We start from the raw sequence: 21,500 nt of genomic DNA, 5'->3' as shown, positions 1-21,500 counted from the left end.
TTAGTTAAATTATGTTTTTCAGTAAAATAATAATGTTTACAGTCCTTGTAAAATACTTAACTTTTAACCAGTTGTGATGCCACTTGAATGTAATAATTGTTTTCTGTTGTTAAAGCAAAGTTTTAATTCAATCTGAACCCTGGGTCTAACAATAAGGAGAGTCTACAAATTGTTTTGTTCTTAATACTTCAAGACTTGAGTGGATTTAATGTTTGAGTTGAGACTGTAAAGTAAGGAACTATTTGTTCATTCTGAAATAGAAATTGGTCCATTGTTTTAAACGCAACATATCTTCCTCATCCCAGAGATTTTAGATCAACATTAAAAGGCTACATCATTCAAATTGTTAAAATATGGCACAGCTGTGCCTGTCTCATCACCTTTTATATCATTACTAAGCTTTTAACTTTACAAGGTGAACAGTTGTGCAACATATAATGTGATAATGTGAAATATCACTTCCAATTCTTCTGACTACTCAAAGTGCTTTTTCATCGCAGGTCACACCTATCCGTTCACCCATTCAAAGTTTCCATAAGTATTAACTAATCCCATTCATACACATTCATACGCTGCCAACGAAGCAGCAGGAGCAACTTGGGGTAAAGTGGTAAAGTGCCCAAGGACATACCAGACATGTAGCTGGGGATCGAACCCCCGACCATCGCCTGCCCCCTGATGGTATACGAAAGAGAACCCAATTAAATCTTTCAAGGGATCTTGCAAAGAAAATTATAAAAAAAATGACCAACATGGTCCCTGTGAAAAACCCATACGTTCTCAGGTGAGCACGGTTGCAGGAACATAACATGAAAAATGAATCAATAATCTGTGGCACACTGAAAATGACTTACTTACTGTTCATTCGTGAGGGAACAACGCGTTTAGCCTGTAGAGTCCTCAGCATAATCATAGTTGCAGACACAGGTCTAGTTGGTCCCATGACCAATAATCATCACAATAAACATTATCCCGGGTCACAGCCTAGAATTAAAACTATAAGGATGTAAATGAAGTTGAATTTAAGAGGGGTTTCCTTTGCTAGAGTAAGGTAAAGCCATATTAATGGATTATTATTGATCAGGTAAGTCTGCTTGACTGCATTACTTTGGCTGGTAGTCAAAGTGTTCCTCTCACCTAACGTAGTTTTTCAAGAACAAACATTGGCTAATAAAATATCTTATTGTATAAAACTAAAAGCTTCAACTCCCATAAAACGATTTAAACAAAGAGGCTCAGGATTGAGAGAACAGAAAGTGAAGTTTGTTTAAACTCTTACATGAGAATCAGAGCGCAGGGGTCAAATCAAGGCTTCTTCAGATGGCAGATGGATTGTTGGTTTTCAGAATCAGAATCAAAAAGTACATTTACACATACAAGGAATTTGACTTGGTGTATTGGTGCTAAACAATTAACAAGGAAATGAAGCAGAACTAGCAACAACTTAAATAATACAGTATAAGAAGCTATTACAATATATACAATAGAATTTAAAAATGTCAAATATAAAAAATAAAAAAGACAAAATGTACAAAAGGTGCAATGTAGGAGCTGTGAAGTGGACTATGAGAAAAAATCTTAATTTTTTTTCTACACCGATGGTCAGATATGAGTCACAGTTACCCCCTCAATGATGGAAATATATGTTTAAGAGTGAGAGCATTTTGGAATCATAATGATCCAGTTTATTACATTTGGTAAATAGTTCCTATCATGGGGCCTTTAGCTTTGCGTAATAGCTGACAGTGGGTATAAATCATGTGTGAGTGTGTCAGTGTGTGTCTGTTCCCACCTGCTGGCTGCATGAATTGACACCTCTTTGGCAAGTCCTTCCTTCTACTCTTTTCATCACATTTAATAAAGTCATGATTTCATGAAACCATAAAGAGACAGCCTTGGCTGCAGTATTTCTTTTAAATCATCCATCTCCGTCCTTTCATCCAGACAACAGGAAGAGTGGGAAGAGGAAAGGAAGAGTTTAGAGAATGGAAACTGTCAGAGGGGCGACTGGGGCGACACTAACACAGTATATAACACTGTTCCAGACCGCCCCAGCTCTTAAATAAAACCAGGTCTTCTTGAATATCTATAAGCTAAAAGAAGGTGAAAATGATCCTACCATGCACAGTCAGTGTCTGGACTAGATATAGGATACAGGCTGAGATGTTTATATAGGTCTAGTATTGGGAATGTCAGGATGTCAGCATTATTTAGTTAAGGACATAGTCCTGTTTTTGCTTTAAGAGTCATTAAAACACACACAGTTTATTCTGTCAAAAATAAATGTAAACATTCAATAAAAAAAAGAATATACTTGTGAGGGACTCCTTCACAAAAATTGACGATAATGCCACATTGACCTCATGGCTGAAAAGAGGGGGAACTATAACCCAGTGTAAAATCTCAAACATTACTTCTCTGAAAAATGTGAAAGTCTTACCTTTGTGTCTGTGATCTAACTTGCACAGAGCTAGGGTCAAAGGGTCAGCAGTCTCCAGAGTCTCCAAAGACTTTAAGAGTGCCTGAGACTCCTGACAGTTCTTCAAACTTAAACAGTTTTTTTTTCTTTCCAAAGCAAGAATGCACATATGGATTACAACACATTTTCCTGTTCATTGCTTTTAAGCAATGTGAACTTTTTGCCAGGCTTGCATTTTTTGAAATTGTAATGGACAGCTATGAAACATGTTGAGATATTTGCTTAAAAAAAGGGTTTCAAATTAGAGGATGATAAATACAAGGTCGTGTACAATACCATGAACAATGGCAAACTGCCATTTTTAGGCTTTTTTGTATTTAACTAACACAATATTTTAAGTTATAAGCTTTACACATACTGATAAGAGCATTCAGTTTTGTTTTCTTTAGTTTCCCCTGTTTCCAAAAATGATAAGCAAAGAAATCGGTTTATTATAAAGTTTATTTGAGCCATTTTATCAAACTGTGGCCATGACATTGACTTGACTTTGACTCGTGAGCCACAGCATTGTTAGACTCCCACCACAGCTCACTGAGTGAAAAACAAATTTCTTTATGGTTAATTTGAGGTGAAAATGATATATGAGATTATTTGTCTTGACTTTTGAATAACTTCTACACACATGCCCAGCTGTCCCGAAGGGGCTCTATTGTTACCATGGCAGGCCAATAACCACACATCACTATTTAATCTCAGCACGTCAAAAAGCTATGGTAAATATGACCAAATTACTGCTGACACATTTTACTTTTGGCCCGCCGAAGTGGGGGCTGCATAGTTGTGGGTGTCTACGGGTTACCCATTGTTGAGGGCCAGGCACCTTGCCAAGCCAGCTCCAGCATGGAGTAATAGGAAAAAGAAAGATTAATGGGCCCTGGGGACCTGAGGACATTCTGTTTATTTTCTCAATTGCCTCAAGTTAGTGGCTGTGAGTGCAAGAGTCGGCAGGTGGGTTGAAAGTGAAAACTGAGAGAGTGAATAACAGAGAGGATCAGTGTGAGAGGTTAGAAACATGCTACTTTTTCTTTTTAGATTTAGATTTATTTTGGGGTTTTTTGTGCCTTTAATGGAGAGACAGGACAGTGGATAGAGCCGGAAATCGTGGAGAGAGAGTTGGGAAGGACATGCGGGAAAGGAGCCACAGGTGGGATTCAAACCGCTTTAGACTGGTCAAAAATGTCTCCCTCTTTCTTGATGGCTGTTCACTAATGATTCTGGTTCTGGTTGATGTTTCTGCCTGTTTGAAGGAAGTTTTTCCATGCCACTGTTGCCAAGTGTAGGTTTTTGGGTGTCTCTAAATAAAATAACAAAGAGTACATTTTAGACCTGCTCTTTTCTTAGAGTATCTTCAGGTAACTTTTGCTACAATTTGGCGCTATAAAAAGACTTGTGCTTGCCTGGGAGCAGTGATTTCTTAAAGGGTCTCATATAGGCACGGAACCATCTGTTTAAAGAAAAAGCTGACATTGCGACATGTATTTTATAGATGGAAAGATATAGATGTGCTAGCATGCTAGATTCTTTTTTCTAGATCACTGGACAAAGCCAAGTTAAATCATTTTCTTAGTCTTTGCGCTTTTCTAAACTAATTGATAACTTGCATCATTTGCTAAGCAGTGTTTTGCTTTTTAGGCTCAAACCCCAATATTTTCTCGAAAGCCACATATTTTTAAGATTTAAAAACATGGCTTCAACATCGTACAGTTTTCCCTCAGTGCCTTTAGTAGACCACAGTTACTTGGCAATGTTTGGGATTCTTTATATACAACTCTTAACAGCCCATATAACAGATTCAAAAGTAGCAGATTTGTTAGCCTCACATTCATTCTGTGAACTCTGCTTCCACATAGAATGACACACAATGGCTTTCAGATGGTTAATGCTTTTTATGTCAAATTCTTACCTTTGTTATGTATATCTTAAAATATAATGTAACTGCTTTAAAGGTGGAAATAGTGAATGGTAATCCCTAACATTTGTTATGGTATAGTGCTGGGACTGGAAGTCATACAGTTGAGGCTGCAGGAGTCAGTATAACATCATATTTCCTCGACTTATTTTAGTGTTAAGTGTTATCAATAATAAGTTATAATTAATTAAGTTGATGGTTTACAGTTGTGCCCAGTTTTAGGGGATGTTGAAGCACCCTCTGCACCCTCGCTTCCTTCTTGTTTCTGCTGTAGTGCCAGAAGGAAAACACCTTTAAAACAATTCAACACAAAAAGAGTTCAAACTCTGAAAGACTTTTCAAAAAACGTTGCTCTGACAGATTTATGTACTCTCACAGTACTTTCACAAGAGAACATAAAAACCTACGAGGTAGTTTGTACTTGATCATCATAAATTTCATATAAATTGCAAAAACAATACCCCGCCCCCTCCGTTACAGCTTTAGACCACCTCTCCCAAAACAGTATCTTTTTCAAATTAAGTTCTGCTTCACGTGTCTGCCAAGGAAAACTTTAAGAAAACAGAAGCTAATTCTGTCTAAATCTAATTCTGTCACGTAAACATATGGGAATTACCTCGTAGGACATTCAGTCTTTCTGTAGAAATGCTTTCAACACCGTCTTCCCACAACTGAACACAATGCAATCCAAAGCCAGACATGTTTCCATTAGGAACACAGAGACTCATGGCAGTATCATATCCGGGACACAGGATGTGACCAGCGGAGGGGAACCAATGTCATTTGCAGACAGCTTAGAAGAGCCACTGCAGCAGGCACCTGTGCTGGGAAAAGACAGATGGGAAAGGGCTCTCTCACATGAATGAAGCAACTTCAGGAACAAACGTCAAGGGATAGAAATCTCAAGGCACCTTGTCTTTTCATCTGGGTTTCTAAAAGAGGAAGTAAGGGAGTGTACGAGAGGAAAAGGAGAGAGAATGAGGGAAACAAAATGCGAAAGACAGAAAAAGTAAGGAGGTTGGAAACTCCTTAAACGTAATGTACTCTGAAGAAAGGAAAGAAAGTGGTTACATGAAAGAAATGAAAGGCTGAAAGGTTGGTGATGATTGGGGATTACCATGACAACCCCACTGTATCCCCATTGTTTTCATGTTGTACAGCTCTCTACTGGATCCTGGCGGATGACTAAAGCCATGCTAAGTCTCTTGAGGCATCTACAGTATTGGGATTACCATCTTTTTCCACAAGGCCTTTTTACTTACAGAGTCAGCTGTTTGTCCTGCTGCTGGAAACTTCAGAAAATTTGCTGTAAACAGGTTGGATACTGACAGGTGCAACAATAAATATTTGTTTGAGCAAAAAAAGGTTTCTTCAGAAATTACCTTTGTTTTTTTCTGTTCTGTAAGTGCATCAATACAAACGCATTTCATTCATTTACATTCACATGCTGCTGATGTAGCAGCGGAAGCAATTTGGGGTTTAGAGTCTTGCCCAAGGTCACTTTGACATGTGGCTGCAGGAGCTGGGGGTTAAACCCCTGACCTTCCAGTTAAGAGACGACCGATTCTGCCACTGAGCCATGGTGTCGTTTTTTGTGTAAAAACTAAGCATAGTGAACACCATTAATCTATTAAAGGAGTAAAACAAACATTTCTAGCCCAGCCTATGAAGGACCCAGCCTCTGTAGCCTGTATGCAGAAATGAGACAGTCTGGTCTATGGAGGATTCCCTGTTTGCATCACAAGCTGTCTCAGCCCTGACCAATTTGTTTCTAAGCGCAGCTGGCAACCCCAACATCTGCACCGGAAACGAATTACAAAAATATACACACAACTTAAAGATTATTTGAAGTTGAAATGCCCTTTGTTTTTCCCTCCATTGGTATTGGCATATCGATTAAGTTGAAACCATTTTCTTACTTTTAAACATGTTTCATTTGCTGTTTCAAACTACGCCCGCTTGTTTGAAGTGGTGTGCAATGAATCTCTCGATATGTTGGGTAAGAATGCACCGTTGGCCGGGGAAAGAAGGATGTATTTGTCAGCTGCATTTGAATGCTTTTGAGCTTTTGAAATGGGACAACCATCAACACGTTGCAGTGATGTAATTGGTTTTAAAAGCGGCGTCCAAAGGATTCAGCCCCTGAATTGAGAAATAGCCGTTGACTTTTTTAGCTTGCGCACTGCTAACGGTGCCTATACTGATCTCTGTTAAGCCGTCAGCAGCCCTGTCATGAGAGTAAAGATATTACTTGATTTCTTTTTTACTTCTCTACATAAATAAAACAGCCTCAAACATAATAGAAGCTGCACAGTACTATAATGTGTTTAAACATGTCGCCTGAGGTGAGGTGAGACATTAAAGGTGATGACAGGACCCACCTTGACTTGGACTCTGCCTTTCACAGATGCTTCTTGGTCAAGAGCCTTCATTTTAAAGGCCCCACTTCCTGCTGGTAAAGCCATCAGAATATACTGGCCAGACTGTTGGAGGTGGTGCAGGGAGAGGAAGATGAAGGTAGAAATCATGACTTTGAAAGAAGAGGAGATAAGAGGACGTGGACTTCAGGACATAACAGCCTCAGCACAACTAATCATATGAAAAAGAGTATTTAGAAAAACGAATGTTTCATTTTGAATGTCTTTAATGTTCTAATCAACCAGTTAATGGAATTATATGGATGACATTTGAGATGTTTTAACTTTGTTACAATCCTGTTTTATAAAAGGGTTTAGTGTAATATTAATCTATCCCTTTAGCATGATAAATGCTATGCTACACAAATAAATATAGTGTTAAAAATAAGAACAGAGATCTCCTTGAAGCCCACACGTTGGAGAGCATCCACCCAGCTTAAGTGTCCTTGAGCAAGACAATGTGCTACCAACAGCTCCATGGGTGATACTTTGAAGCCGGGCCCAGCCTCTGAAATAGAAAACAGAAATTCCATCAACTACAAATCAAGTGGCTGCCACGAAAGCTTGAAGCTACAAGGATAGCAAGGCTTTAAAATGATATTTGAGCAGACAGTATTTCATACGAGGAAAGCCATAAATGTCGATACTAATCAATGAGGCTTCACTTTGACGGAGCAAAAGCCTTACATATAAACCGCACATGGTTTTATTCTTTTTGGACAAAATGCAAGACATGTTAAGAGGGCCCTGCTTTCATTGCGTCAAGGTTTGTTTTTATTTTTCCACGCTTGAAAAATTAAAAAAAAAAAAAAAATGACAGACGCTGTCACCCACTTACTGGTACTCCCACTTGCTCTCATGGAAAATATAAAAGGGGCCCAACCTTGTTGAGGTCACGCTGACATTGCCAGTGAGAGGTGGCCAAGTCACAAAACAGATGTTTACTGTTTTTCTAAGGATGATTTGTTCTCTGCTCCATATTGACCTGGGTCTGAAAACAAAGCTGGTCCTTCTCAGAGAGCGTTGCGTTTGAATAGGCAGACATGCAAGGGGCACAATGCTTGAACTAGGTATTAATGTGTTGTATTTGTATTTAATTGAACGTGTGCTTCATCAGTCTGTGGGTTCTTCAGGAGAGTTTATGAGTCTGACAGGTGTCTGGATACGTCCGTTCTCAAGCACATAAGCAATAAAATGATCTTGTGGCTCACACATGGAAAGTTGTGCCTGTGTCTGTGTGCTCTCCTGGATGTGTCACTCTGTGTAAGCAGTGAGTAAGAACCCGGTTTGGGAACTCTTTATGCGTTTCTCTGCGTGTGTGTGTGTGTCGGCCAACCTGCACCCCTGAGCATCTGCAGAGGCAGCCATGTCCGGCGAAGGTCTCTCCACAGAAGCCATTAAGCAGTGCGTCTGTTGGAATAATGTGTTTGACTTGGCTGTGGGGCAGCAGCAGGTGCTGGGAGGACCTGCCTGGAGCTGCTCACTGCCTGCTTTGATGTGAGAGCCAGTGAGCAGTCTTCCATCTCCTGGTCCTTTCCTCCTGTCCAATCTTTGTCTTACTCCTTCCTTGTGCTTGTCACTCCATTTCCCCTCTCGGTTCATACTGTTGTCATTGCTTCCATTGGATTTGTCTGTCTCTCCATTTTTTTTAAGTTGCAATACTAATTTATCTTCCTCCCTTTACCTTGACATTTTCATCTTCCATTTCCCTTCATTCAGTTTTTTCCCCAACGGCTGTCTTTTTTCTTGTACTCCAGCCATACATCTGCTAGATCTAAACGACACAACTGGGCAAAGAGCAACGAGTGCTAGTATAAATCCATGCTCATCAAGTGGCTATCAGGGAAAATGCTGTTTAACTGTGCAAGTGATTTGAAACGAGACAAGTGGATGGTAGCCATAAAACTGAAGCCTTTGCTCACATGTATCTTTTGACACCTTGGGAAATTTGGTTATTGGCTTTCTTGCTGAAAATTAGTTCAAATAAATAATACTACTCTGACGCTGAGCATGAAGATAAAGCATGCAAAGCATCTCTCCACTGATGCATGTCCACAGGTCCTGTTTGTGCATGTGTGTAAACATGTCTCTCAATAACAGAGTGTAAAACCAGAATTTCCCTCAGGGTTGAATAAAATGTATACTTTTCTTTCTGTTGCTGTGTCAGTATCCAGCAGTCTTCTCGAAACAGGGGCCATGCTGTATGTTATCTCCTGTACGCAGCACACTTCCTATTGATAAGTACCTCATACACACTTCCAAAAACCTGAACTATCCCTTTAACATGGGCACAGTGTAGGTGAGTCATAATTTTAGGTCTGGACTCCTCCCTCCCTCTGTGTCTTTCTCTGTCAGCCTCAAGGTAAAGCCATTAGGCCTGAAATGGAGCAGCAGCAGTAGCAAAAGCAGCAACCCACTTGGGTTCAGAGGGAGACAGCGGAGGGAAACGATGAAAAGTAAAGCCCAGGGCCGACCCGGGACCCTGAGGAGAGTTGTCTTTATTGAAGAAGCCCACTCCCATGCATTCCTTTGCCAAGAGCCCCTGCCTCCCTGGAGAAAGCCAGGATGAGAGGCTGACTCACATTCAGAGGGGGGGGGGTTCACATGTCTGGAGCTGCTACAAACACAGAGAGACTCCAAAAATCACACAAAGTACGCAGTCACACATCTACCACCTAGGTCCCACATTGCATCTCTCCCTCATTGTTCTGTCAGTCAGGATGGCTGGTATCCACAGCAGGGATTGTCTATTTTCTGAATTGGTATCATACACACAGGCTTGTAAAGCACAACTGATTGATTTATTGGCTTCCAGGGGCTGAGGTTGGTGGGATATTAGACGCTCCTTGGAGATCTCATCATGAGAGCAAAGAGCTCACTCTGAGAACAACAGGGGAGAAATTCCACTGTCTTCAGCCAAACTGACAATGAGACAGAAGTATTGTTTAAGGTTTCCTTTTGTGAAATGTTCACTAATAGTAAGCTGAGTTTGCCTAATCTACCTTTTCACTCTTTAGCCTCCCCAAATTATTCAGAGATTAAGATGTTGAAAGATACCTATTATTTATGTTGAGCTTACATAGGAGTATTCTTAAAACATTGTTAAAGCTGCCATTTTTTTAAATTTATTTTTTGCTTTGTCTGGATTATATGACCATAAATATTCAGATTTAAAAAAAAGTTCAATTATGTTTGTAATTAGATATTATGCATGTACTGTTACATTTTTATACAACCTCGACAAAGACAAACTAAGGAAACTTGAAATTGTTAGTCGTCATTTGTATTGGAAAATGTGTTTGAAGGATCAGGTCGTCATGGCGCCCTTTTCTTGATACATCAGAGGTGACTGACATCACATTGGGCTGATAAGTTAGACATTGTGCCTCAGAACATCATGTCCAAATGTTGAAACCACCTGTTGGGCCTTTTTCACTGAGAATGGTGTCTGATTTTATTGAACATTCAAACTTTTAGAGCAGCACAGGATTTTTATTTGATAGTTTTCTTTATGATACTGACACTGAGATAAAAAAAATAAAAAAAACCTTTTGGAGAAGCCCTGTGGCTATGGATTCATCTTTCACAAAGCCACATTTAGAAACATAAACTGAACATTGAACAATTGGACAATGTACTTGGACATTTTGAGTTTTATTTTCAGTTGGCAAAGCTTTTCTATTCACATTCAGCTCACACTGACATTAAATCATCTTTTCTATTGCTCACTACTTCTCCTTTCTGTTCCTCGATTTATTTCCTTAAATTAGTTCCCAAATAATAAGTCATAAATAACTCATCAAAAGACTCTGGTTTTCTCATAACATTTTAGAATTAAATTCTAGAAATTTATTTTACAATGTCAAACCAAGAATAGTTCAAAGAAAGAAGAACTCTCAAGTGTAATAAGGTGGAAATAAAGTCAGTGGGAACTGATTCAAGTGAAATCTCTTCAGCTTGTTTTACCTGGAGAACAAAGGAGATTTAAAGCTGCTGTATTAATGTTATATTTACAATGGACCACTTAAAGAGAGGTATGTCAAAGGCTCATAGGGATGATATTTTGTGAGACAAACCCACAGAAAATAATTGCTCATCTTTGCAGTTTCCTTTATTTTACTGTTTTCCATCTCTTTCAGCTTACTGTTTCTGTTTTGTGCATTTTCACTGGTTTGATTTCAATCTGGGCCCCTCCCTCCTCCTGGGCTCCTCGCCCCCAGAAGTGCACACTTACTGCAGTACGTACGGTAAGGCCTATAGTGCACATATTGCTTCTACCTTCACTGCAAGCTACCGCACAAGCTAACCACCTGTGTTGGCTCCTGCCTGTCGCACTGAAAGCAGGCCAACTCCGCGTCAGTGGGTGAAAGTTTACCCAAGGTTCGCCCTCGTTTTGGGACAAGCTTTTTCTGTGTGGCTTTTCGCCTCTCTATGATTATATTTTCCCCTATTCACCACTATGTCCACGTCCATCATATTCGCTGGTTTTAATCGCATGCAATTGCTGAATTAAATCCAGTACTAAACCCACCTTAGCGCTGTCATTCGAAATACAGAGACAGAGGACAGAGTCTCTGCAGACACAATCACCACCACACATGTACAGTATGGAGCCACATAAGTCATGATTGAGCGGAACTACTTTTCTATAAGTCTCTTTTTGTTTCAGGACTTACTCTATCTTTAACAAAGGAACTAAAAGTCCACTTAATATAACCAGTATGGGACTATATTTATAACAAGTAGCAATCGAATTGCCCCCCAGGGACAAATGACATTTTTTAAATTGAATTGAATCAGTTTGATAGATAAGCATCTAGAAGCTAGAAGCTAGCTACTTCCCCAAGTTGGTGGAGATAAAAAAAAACTAAGCAAAACAGTTTATATTTGATGTAAATCTTTTACATGTACGGACATTACTCTAAATTAATTTTAACACTGCTTTATAGGTGATGGATGACCAAAATACAACTATGCTAGCTGACAAGTTAGCCATCAACTGAAAATGGTTATAATATAGTTTTTATTGGTAAACTATAATCTGTGTTTGCTGCTATTTGTTAACCATGAATTGTAGGTTTTAGTGTTAGGGTTTGGCACCACTTAAAACCACTATAGTCACATAGTGATAACATTTGTTAAATACCTGCCATGTGCACTAAACAGGGCAAATCAAAGCCAATGAGAAGGTATGTAGTTGGAGGTGCTGCCAAACATTCCTCTACAGCTCAGGAATCCAGACGACAACAAACCTTGCTGCTGCTGGTGGCCGCTGGCTGATGACAGGCTGTTCTCTGCGTCCTCTCTGGCTATTGTTTCGCCCTGTGACTGACTGAGGAAGGTGACTGTTGTTGCTGGACTGTTATCTGTATTTCTTGGACCTGACAGGAACACAGAGCTGTTGTATTAGCAAGGCTGTCTGATGAAACTGAACAGATGCAAAACATCACGCACATTTCAGCTAATTAGACCTTTGGCTTGCTTTTGCAAAAAGACGGCATGTGAACACAATTAATCGGATGTTTATAAGTGAATAGTAACTAAATGTTTCATGAATTGCTAATAGCGAGTGCTTCCATTTATGGTGAAAGGTGGGAAATTTAATTTTCATTCAGTGTTTTATGTGCCACCCAGTGCTCATTTTCTAAGCAGCCATGTTCTGAGACTATCCAGCATGCCTCGCAACGTTCCCTCTGAGAAATATAAATGTATTAATTTGTTTTATAGCATGCAATCCTTTTCTTATTTAGTGATCCACTGGGTGAATTTTTGCTATTGCCAAAGAATTCATATAACCACCTGCATTTCAGCCCACCAAGGACCCATCACCAACTCCCTGGGGTGGTTTTATTCTGGATTATTAACTTGGAAGCGCAGAGCTTTTGTTCATTGGCATTTTCATTTTGAAACCTTTAGTAATTGAGTAACGGGGGCCCATCATGTAGCACAAAAGAAAGAGAGTGAGCATGCAGAGGCTGAAAATTCCCATAAGCTGTCAGGAAAGCGGGCGTGAATGAATTCCTCCTCTCCTCGCCTTCCATTGTTCCAACACAAAACAGAGAAATTATTTTCTTTAAGGCCTGTTTTTTCTCACAAGTCAACTAAAATGAAAGGTGACTGGGCCAAAAAAAAGAAGTCTTGTTTGCCAAATGCTGTCACCTTCATAGAAACTTAAGCAGTCCTATGGGGCTATGTGTATTTTATTTGTTTTCTTTAAGGAAGTTCAAGGTGTGCCTGCTGTTTTATTAGATTTCAAACAATGCAGAGCTACACAAGGTGGAATACATATTTTAAGACCAAGCCATAACATCAGCTATGTTTGACCTGCTGTATACTCATAAACGTGTACATCGTTCCTTATCTCCCAATAAAGATACAATAGATTAGAATCATGGGTTTGCAAAAAGAGTGCAGTGTGGACAAACCCCAGAAAATAGAAACATGGACGTATACAGTCAGAGACAGAATGCAGAATCTGGACCAGATTTGGTCCCAGAAGTGTCCCGGACTTCATTTGTAATAAGACTGTGGTATCATTACAGTGGACATTGGATGTATACAGAAAACCAGGAAGTTATGGTCTGAAGAATTGCAATGCTAACTGCTGGCTACACTTAAAGGTGACCATCGCTCCTAGAATCATCTATATCGACTATAAAGCAATTTATAGGTTCAGAGATTGCTGCCATAGTTGCAGGTGTGAAATCAACAATTGCAGTAACCAAAGGTGCCAACAGAGAGGGTAACAAGGATTCTGGTGATGGCTAGCTAAAGATGGAGTTAAAGCAGCAGGCCACAGTTTTGTGCAGGTAAGTGTTGTGGGTTGATTAAACTGACTGATAAAAGTGAACAGCCAAACCGAACATGTTGGCTTGATAAACCAGGATAAACAAGCCTGAATTTGATCTGTATTCCAGCAAAGATAACTCTTCTCTTCAGGCCCGCCACAATTATTTTCAAAGATCAGATCCTGTTTCCTAGTAAATGTCTTTTTTAAATGTCATCAACACTTTTAATCTCTGTGTTATATTTCATCTTTTCAGTGAAGGCTCTTTTTCAGACAGAGGATCAGATTGCTAACCAACAAACCTCTTATCTCCGTCTCTTGCCCAATCGGGCTCAAGCTGGGTGCTGCCGTCTCCGTTACCATTTTTATTGGCACAGGGAACGGTAGCTCTATGGCCCAAGAGCACTGCGCCGTCTTCAAAAACAGGAAGAACAGACTGCTCTCTAGTTCACACTAGAGACAAAAAACATACTCGCGAGGGTCCGGTGGGAGTGAGGTAGCAGACTGAGGAGCATGATAACAAGACATTTCAGACCGAGTTGTACATGGTGTTGACACAAAGTTACCTCACAGGATTGTATGTCACGGTCGTTGTAGGATCGTGTGCCAGCAGCCTGCACATGTTGTGGCATGGATGCTTGACCGTTTCCTCTGCATGTTTAGACAGACATCTATGCTGATAAATCCGATACATGTTACTGTAGCTTTAGACTCATTGATACGATCGAACTTTTAGTGTTCTTCACCTTTAAATATGGCCCTATTACATTGATGTGTCACTTAACAAATACTTGACCAGATGCTGACTTTGGCTATAAACTTAGAACACAAATTCCCATGAATGTTGCAATCTGTTATTGTTGAAATGCCTCCATCACAAACAGACAATCTAAATCCTGCTTTTGTCAATTTTTTTTACTATTACCAGCACCGGTCCTTTAGTGCCGTTGCAGACTTTGGAAGGTCACTCTGACTTTGGGGCTTCCTCACCCTGCCTCAGCCCGGTCATAATACAGGTATGCTTTTGGATTTGAACAGGCAAAGAGCAGGCCAGGAAGCGACCAGACACATCAGTATTGTGTAAGTGGACCTGTTAGATAATTTTTTTTTTTTTTTTAAAACCACGTTTACTTTGCTTTCAGGGAAATCTAAGCTATCAGAAATTCATCGGACTTGTTTTTTTTTTTCTATCCCTGACCTCGTAATCCAGACATACGCTCTGTACTTCTTATCAGGCCTTGCAATAACTTACTGTGAGCTTATTTCTCTGTTCTCATGAATAGCTCCCACACATACAACTTCAGTGTTGACCTTTCGTGTACGTCTTTCCAACAAAACCACAAAAAAAACAAACAAGAGCAGATGAAAAGGTACCTTGCTGGCAGAGGTGGGCCATATTTCCGTGTTGTCGCTCCTTGTTAGCCGATGATGGGCTGTCTCCACACTGGACAGCTGCAGTCACTGAGGCGGAGGGAAGGCATGCATGCACACACACACACATACTCATCTGCTGCCATGTCTGTGCCCTCTGTGACCTCTGATGACATGCCAAACACCATGTCTTGCCAGCCATCACCCAGACTCTCTCTCACACAGGCTTATGCACGGACACAGCAGAGCAACTACAGAATGGTTTGTATGAGAGCTGGGAGGTCAATGAAAAAAGCAGAAGCTTCTGTGAGAAGAGAACCAGAACTGAGTCAACTTCAGGTCTTTCTGTCCAACAGGGGAAGGACAACTGCTGTCTCTTTTTAATTTCCTTAGATCGTTTGTATTTTCCTCCAGCTCACAAACCAATTGAAAATCTGCTTACTCTTTTACAGTTCAGGTTGTCCGGGTAGTCTGAATGAGTGTGCTGGACTGTGAAGGAATATATAATATATTTGTTTTATTACGTTGTCTGAGATTAACCTGGTGTGCCCACCTTTCTGCTAACCTGTCCCCCATTATTGGGAGCAAAAACAAAACAGTGCAATTTGGGGCAATGTAAGCATGACAACCAGTGAAAACATGTAGAGGTGTACATGCCAATTTCTATTTAAAAATCCCTGAAACATTTTGGACTTGTGACTCATTAAAATCAGATTTAAGGTGGCAAAGCAAACAAGAAACAGCTGCAGCTGATCATTCAAATTTGGCCCGAGCGAAGGTATTTTATTATCAAAGGGACTTCATAGGCAGTTGGCTTACATGAATTATTGTCACAGGTCAAATGTTCCAAACATATGTGAGCAGGTGAGGGATGATGTTCTCTGGAAACAGTTCTGTTTCTGCTCGTTTCTACAAACACTTGACCTGTGCTTTAAACACACCTGCTCAGACGGACTTTTCCAACATTTAAAAGATCCAGGTTTCTTTCAACTTGGGGCAGATTTATCATCTGCTCCCCTCAGGCAGTCATCCATTAAAATTCTTGAAATGTTGAAAACTTCACAGCCATGCAACAATCAAATGCTTGCTTGTTGAAGAAAAATGACGTATTCCAGACCTTTTAGGTGTTGTGAAAATTCCATGTGCTAAAAGACAGAACATTGTGAGTTTGATGGCCTGTGAAAATGTCACATTGTTTATCGCACTTCCAGATTTATGATTTGGAAAATGTTGGCTGTTGCGCTGCAGCAAAACCTCTTTATGCTAACTAGCAGGTATATAAATCAAAGCCAGTAACTTTGCTTTGCATGTGCTGAACAGTTCATGATAAACACACACAGTGTGTTTTCACTCACACCATTACAAACGACTGATTAAGTAGATGGTAACTTGGTTAACTCCTTCTTCATTTCGTTGTACTGAATGCTGAGTTGTCCCACAGCCTTAGCGTGCTCCTCGTCCACCTCCTCTTTTAATCTCTGCTGCTCCTTCAGAAACTCTGCCCACTCTTCTTTCAAATGCTCCATGTTCACCTGCAGCTGGTTGCTCTGGGGGGCCACACCACAAATAACACAACATATAGTGTAAGCAAATGTCTCACACTGAGTTGAGAGACAAGAGGAAAGAAAGTATTTTCATATCATTATCATATTCATATAACAGTTACAGCATAAACAACGAGCAGACACAACAGTATAACTGCTTATATGATCTGTTAATGTGCTTTTTCAAGGCTATGACTTTATGTCCACCTGCTCTACAAATCCTTTTGCCTGGAGTGGATTTTACCTGCTGTGCCTCTAGCTCCCTCTGCTGGACTCTTTCTGCCATGTGATTAGCAGCCTCTACTGCAGGAAAAAAAAGCAAAGTAATATTCTTAATACACATATTCAAAATGGACTCTGAAAGAATATAGATGAATTCAAACTTTAAAGATTTCTTTGTTTTCTACTTACTATTATATGAATGAAAACAGTGGTACAATTGAACCACACTATTCTATTCCGCTTCCTACTATGACTTCTTATCATAGTGGCAGTCAAATGTCTTTTATTTTTAGTTGACATAAAGTGTTGCTGAATATGCATTAGGACTATGAAGCTTGGTTCACAAATACAAAGCTGTCATCACAGTTAGCACCTTATTTTTTACAATGTAATGAAACTCCGTATAATAAAGATAAAGTGATAACTCACACAAATAAATCTTAAAGTGACAAAAACTTTATCAGGATTTAAAACAAAGTCTCAAATGCCAATTTAAGGAGAATGGGACTTACATCGCTTGGTGATATCAGACAGCTGCTGGTTGATGGTCTCTAAATTAGTGGGCATCATTTGGTCATTATTTTCAGTGACCATTTTATTGAGGTTCTCTAGAAGTCTGCTCTCCCTGTGTCCACGTTTTTCCTAAACAGCATATGGGAAAACGTCAGTGTTGTCTCTCACACACACTCACCACTACAATTCATTTAGTCAGTGGTTCTCAACATGTTGCTTTAATAAAGTTTAATGGACAAGTTGTAATATTTGTCACCAGTGTCTCTGTACTGAGTCTGACCATTCAAACACCAGGACATACTGTTTCCTCCCCACTACTGTCATTTTACAGTTTAAAATTATCTTCAGCCTTTAACATCTAAGTTTAAGGGGTGTAGCTGTTTGTGGGGCCATGGCAGTTGTTACAGTGTTCAGGACAGAGTCACAAATGAGGCGACGCCTGAAACCAGTTCAGTTCAGTCAACTTGCTGCAATGACTTGACGTGTCATTATCCACAATCACCTGACAACACCTCCGTTCAATTAGAGGTCTATTTAGGCTGCAAGATTTCCAGTCTCTTCCTCTGCTCTTTCATTGCCCGCTCTGACCTGTACCAGCCCCACCACTACCTGAGCATCCACCTGTAGGCTCTAAAACTGCGAGGACTCGAGGGGTGATTAGGTCGGAGCCTGGACACCAAACACAAACTATGTTCTGCTTCTGCAATTACATTTTTAAACAAAAACAAATGTGAGTTGTCTGACTGAACTCAGTTTTCTGTCAGGTACCTCAAACTCTCTCACAAAGTAGCGGATTTCTGCATTGATGACTGGTCTGTGGTCTAACAGCCGAGACTGGATATCACCCACATCTGCAACAAAGCACAGGACAGAACATATCAACAACCTTGTTGTTAAATCTTGGAGTATGCTTTAATAATAATAATAATAACTTTATTTATATAGCACCTTTTAAAAACACAGGTTTACAAAGTGCTTTGACAAACAAGAACAAACTAAACCAAACACAGAAGAACATTAACAACAGCAAGAACATAACATGCAAAATACTAAAAATAATTAAATACAATTCAAAAGAAAAGAACCCAAAGTGCACGATACCCAACAGACATATATAACCCGACCATCACAAGAACCATCATAAGAACCCAGGAAACACAAGAACCCAACAACACGAGCTGAGACCAAGAGGAGCAAAGATTTAAAAAGATGTAAGAAACTAAAAGAGCTGAAAAAAAGAAAAAGATAACAGCAATAAGAAGGTAAGAGCAGTAAAAGAAGTAGAAACAAGTGGTTAAAGGATAAAAAAACAAAAACTATAATATTAATAAAAATATAAACTATATATGAATATAAAACATAAATAGACAAAGTAAGTAAGGTAAGAAAATACCAAGTTAAAACGTTAAGATAAGAGCATAAATAAAAGAACAGTAAGAAGTAAAATAAGATTAAAAAAAAATAGTAAAACCAAAACAAAAGAGCTTCTTAAATTTATAACAAACATGAAACAAACCAATGACTCCAATATAGTTTTAAAGAACTACACACCCTGCATTATGCTCTGTGTTTTACTCACCTTGAGCTATCTTGTCCATTTGTAAAGGTTTATTTTAAAAGATGAATCAAAAGGTTTCCTGCTGTGCAGCAGAGCTTTGATAGTTTACTAAAAACCTGATCAATGTTCCACAATGCTAAGCTAACTGGCAGCTAATTGTTAAAGCGAAAGAGCTGCTAGCAGAATAAACCCATAAACGTAGCATATACTTCAATAATTTAGCAATACGATGTGCAAAAGTGCATTTTTCTTTTGCTAATCACTATCAGGTGAACTGAAGTCAGCTGACTATGTAAACATGCACTACTACTTCCGGGTACGAGGCCGTGGACTGAACCAAATGTTTGAAGAGGGGTGACACTTTAATTTCAGTGAGACTTCCGCTTTGCTGTTTTTACTAGTTCACATCAACTACATTGTCCAAAGGCTAGCTTTCAGTAAATCTACAATTATGTACTGTTCATTCAGCAACTTGAATGTCTGTTTTGTTTTTCTACCTGCAGGCTGTGTGAGAAATCTATTGGAAGACCCAGACTGAGGTTTTTCTGAAATGAGGACAGCAGGTGTCAGTGTTGCTCTGTGAAACAAAGTGAGAAATTATGTTTTTTAAACACTTTACACACGCTATTTATCAGGTCAAAATATATTTAAATTACCAATGACATAGCAATGCAAGTTTAAAAAATAAAAAAATGAAACATTGTATTTTCCTATGTGAGAAACAATTCAGTTTGGCCTACTATCTACTAAAACGTCTAATTTCATAAAGCTGAGTTTTATGACTTCTAAGCTTTAAAAAATATATTATTATTGAGAACTGTACAACTTGTAGCGTAGTTCATACCATATGAGCAAAAGAATAATGTCTTGCTTTTTTTCTTTTAGCTCTTTTGTTTCTTGAGTTTTCCCCTCCAGGGTGCCACTTACATTCAAATGTCTGAATCAACTGATCAGATTTAATTCCATAGACTTCTTGGTACCTTATTAGAAATATTACACCAGCAAAGCACTGTTCAATAAATGTACAATGAATTTAATACTACCAAATAGAAACCATAGTGGAAGAACAATAGGACGGCCCACAGAGGGGATTGTGTAATACAGAGTTTGGCCATCCTCTCTGTTAGAGCTACACGTCTGAAACTCCACACCGAGCAAAATCAAAGAGTGCTCCAGCTTTTCTGAATTTAACTGTCAGATGAAATCATGGCTCAAATCAACTCAATCATGTCCTCACCACACATAAACACATGACGTTTCATGAACTCTGATAATGTTGTGGTGTTTTTAACGTGTTGCTTTGGAGATGTGGGGTGTTGTGCTGCAGCTGTTTTGATAGTTTTTAAAGTGAAGTGCTCACAGCCTTTTACTGTTTAAATATAAGCTGTGGATTTCACTGTGTATGAATTTGATGCTGTTGTACAGGGGTTGTGTATTGTTGTTAGATGATTTTAGTGTATGTTTTATTTCTCAACAAAGACGTCGTCTCTGTCTCCTGCCCACAGGGACTGCAGATGTAAATTAGCTCATAGCTAACTCTGGTACAGCTGATAGGCTGAACATTGTCCCTCCCAAAATAAACACAAACAAAATAATAAATATGATTAACCTTTATCTAGAAAGTGATGACTTGTAGTTCTATAAAAGATTAAATATGAGGATATTTACAGTGACTGTTGTATACAAAGTTGGTAAATCAATATAATTGACTCTTTTGAAACATAGGGTGCACATCAACATTCCCTGTCATAGTGCATAATGAAGAAGCTCTGCAAAATATAATTAATGATAAATCTATTGCAAAATATTATTTTATAATTAAAATACAACATTATCATCATAGTGTAAAGAGACTTTAAGGCTATGTGTCCCTTAGGATTGTAAAATAATGATGGTATGAAGTGGAGGACACTCTTTGAACAAGTACAGAGAATAAAGTTTACCTTTTTACTAACATCTCAGCGTTATTGTTGGAACATATTTTAAACACAGTTTTTAACCATTATTATATCACCATTGTAAAATGAGCGACAATAAGTTATGAGATATGTAGAAGGAATGATTCTGTTGATACGTTGTGTTCTCCACAGTCAACACAAGGGGGCACCAAATCCCTCGCATTAGTTCCAAATTTAAAATCCAAGTCTGACAAAGTGCCCTGTGAGTGAATTATCTAGGATTAGCAAATGCTTTTAATACACTCTATGAAATGCAAATATATTGGCATAAATGTATTAATAAACACAGCACTTGTGGCAAGAGCAGAGTACATGCAGATTTTCAGTCAGGGTGAGAGAAGGCAATGTTAGAGGCAAACATTGCAAATGAGTTGTCAAAAGTTTGTTTGTGAGCCCTAAATTCATTAGAACTGTCATACTCAGTTATGAGAAAATCATTACAGCACCACTGAAGTCCCCCACTGTCCACACAGTTTAGTTAAACACTTATTACATGCACCATTAGTTTTGATTTGGGCCTATTAAAGAGATTAAATGATTGATCAACTCATGAGGGTTCAAAACAAGCTCATGCTTGTCACAAGATGCAAGAGAGTATCTGTTAGAACAAAACATGTCAGATGCAGCAAAGGCACCATGACAGGAACGTGCATCCTGTTGTTGTGTTTATTCACGACTCTGCAGGGTGAAATTAAAAACATTAAGATCAACTCTGAGACTGGTACAGAGGCTGGATAAATGC

General features: G+C 39.1%; 1 protein-coding gene across 1 annotated transcript; it reads right to left on the bottom strand.

Annotated features, from left to right (window-relative positions):
* Window positions 1-15,719: 15,719 nt before the first annotated feature.
* Window positions 15,720-19,114, bottom strand: bloc1s5 (biogenesis of lysosomal organelles complex-1, subunit 5, muted). The gene is made up of 5 exons (XM_061064606.1): window positions 18,822-19,114; window positions 18,011-18,093; window positions 17,242-17,371; window positions 16,752-16,810; window positions 15,720-16,510 (listed from the first exon to the last, which is right to left on the bottom strand). Exons 1-5 carry the CDS (start codon window positions 18,838-18,840, stop codon window positions 16,337-16,339), a joined length of 465 nt encoding a protein of 154 aa, XP_060920589.1. The 5' UTR covers window positions 18,841-19,114; the 3' UTR covers window positions 15,720-16,336.
* Between the last annotated feature and the right edge of the window lie 2,386 nt (window positions 19,115-21,500).

Source organism: Labrus mixtus, chromosome 19, assembly GCF_963584025.1.
Source record: "Labrus mixtus chromosome 19, fLabMix1.1, whole genome shotgun sequence".
Lineage (NCBI taxonomy): Eukaryota > Metazoa > Chordata > Actinopteri > Labriformes > Labridae > Labrus > Labrus mixtus.
Note: the sequence above shows the minus strand (reverse complement) of the source record. Positions and strands in the feature narration are given on the sequence as shown.

Excerpts from the sequence above, each read along its gene's own strand:
- bloc1s5 (XM_061064606.1), bottom strand. Across the intron at positions 17,372-18,010 it reads ACTTTGTGAGAGAGTTTGAG|GAAAAACGTGGACACAGGGA; the intron begins GTACCTGACAGA and ends TATGCTGTTTAG. Across the intron at positions 16,511-16,751 it reads GGGAGCTAGAGGCACAGCAG|AGCAACCAGCTGCAGGTGAA; the intron begins GTAAAATCCACT and ends GTGGCCCCCCAG.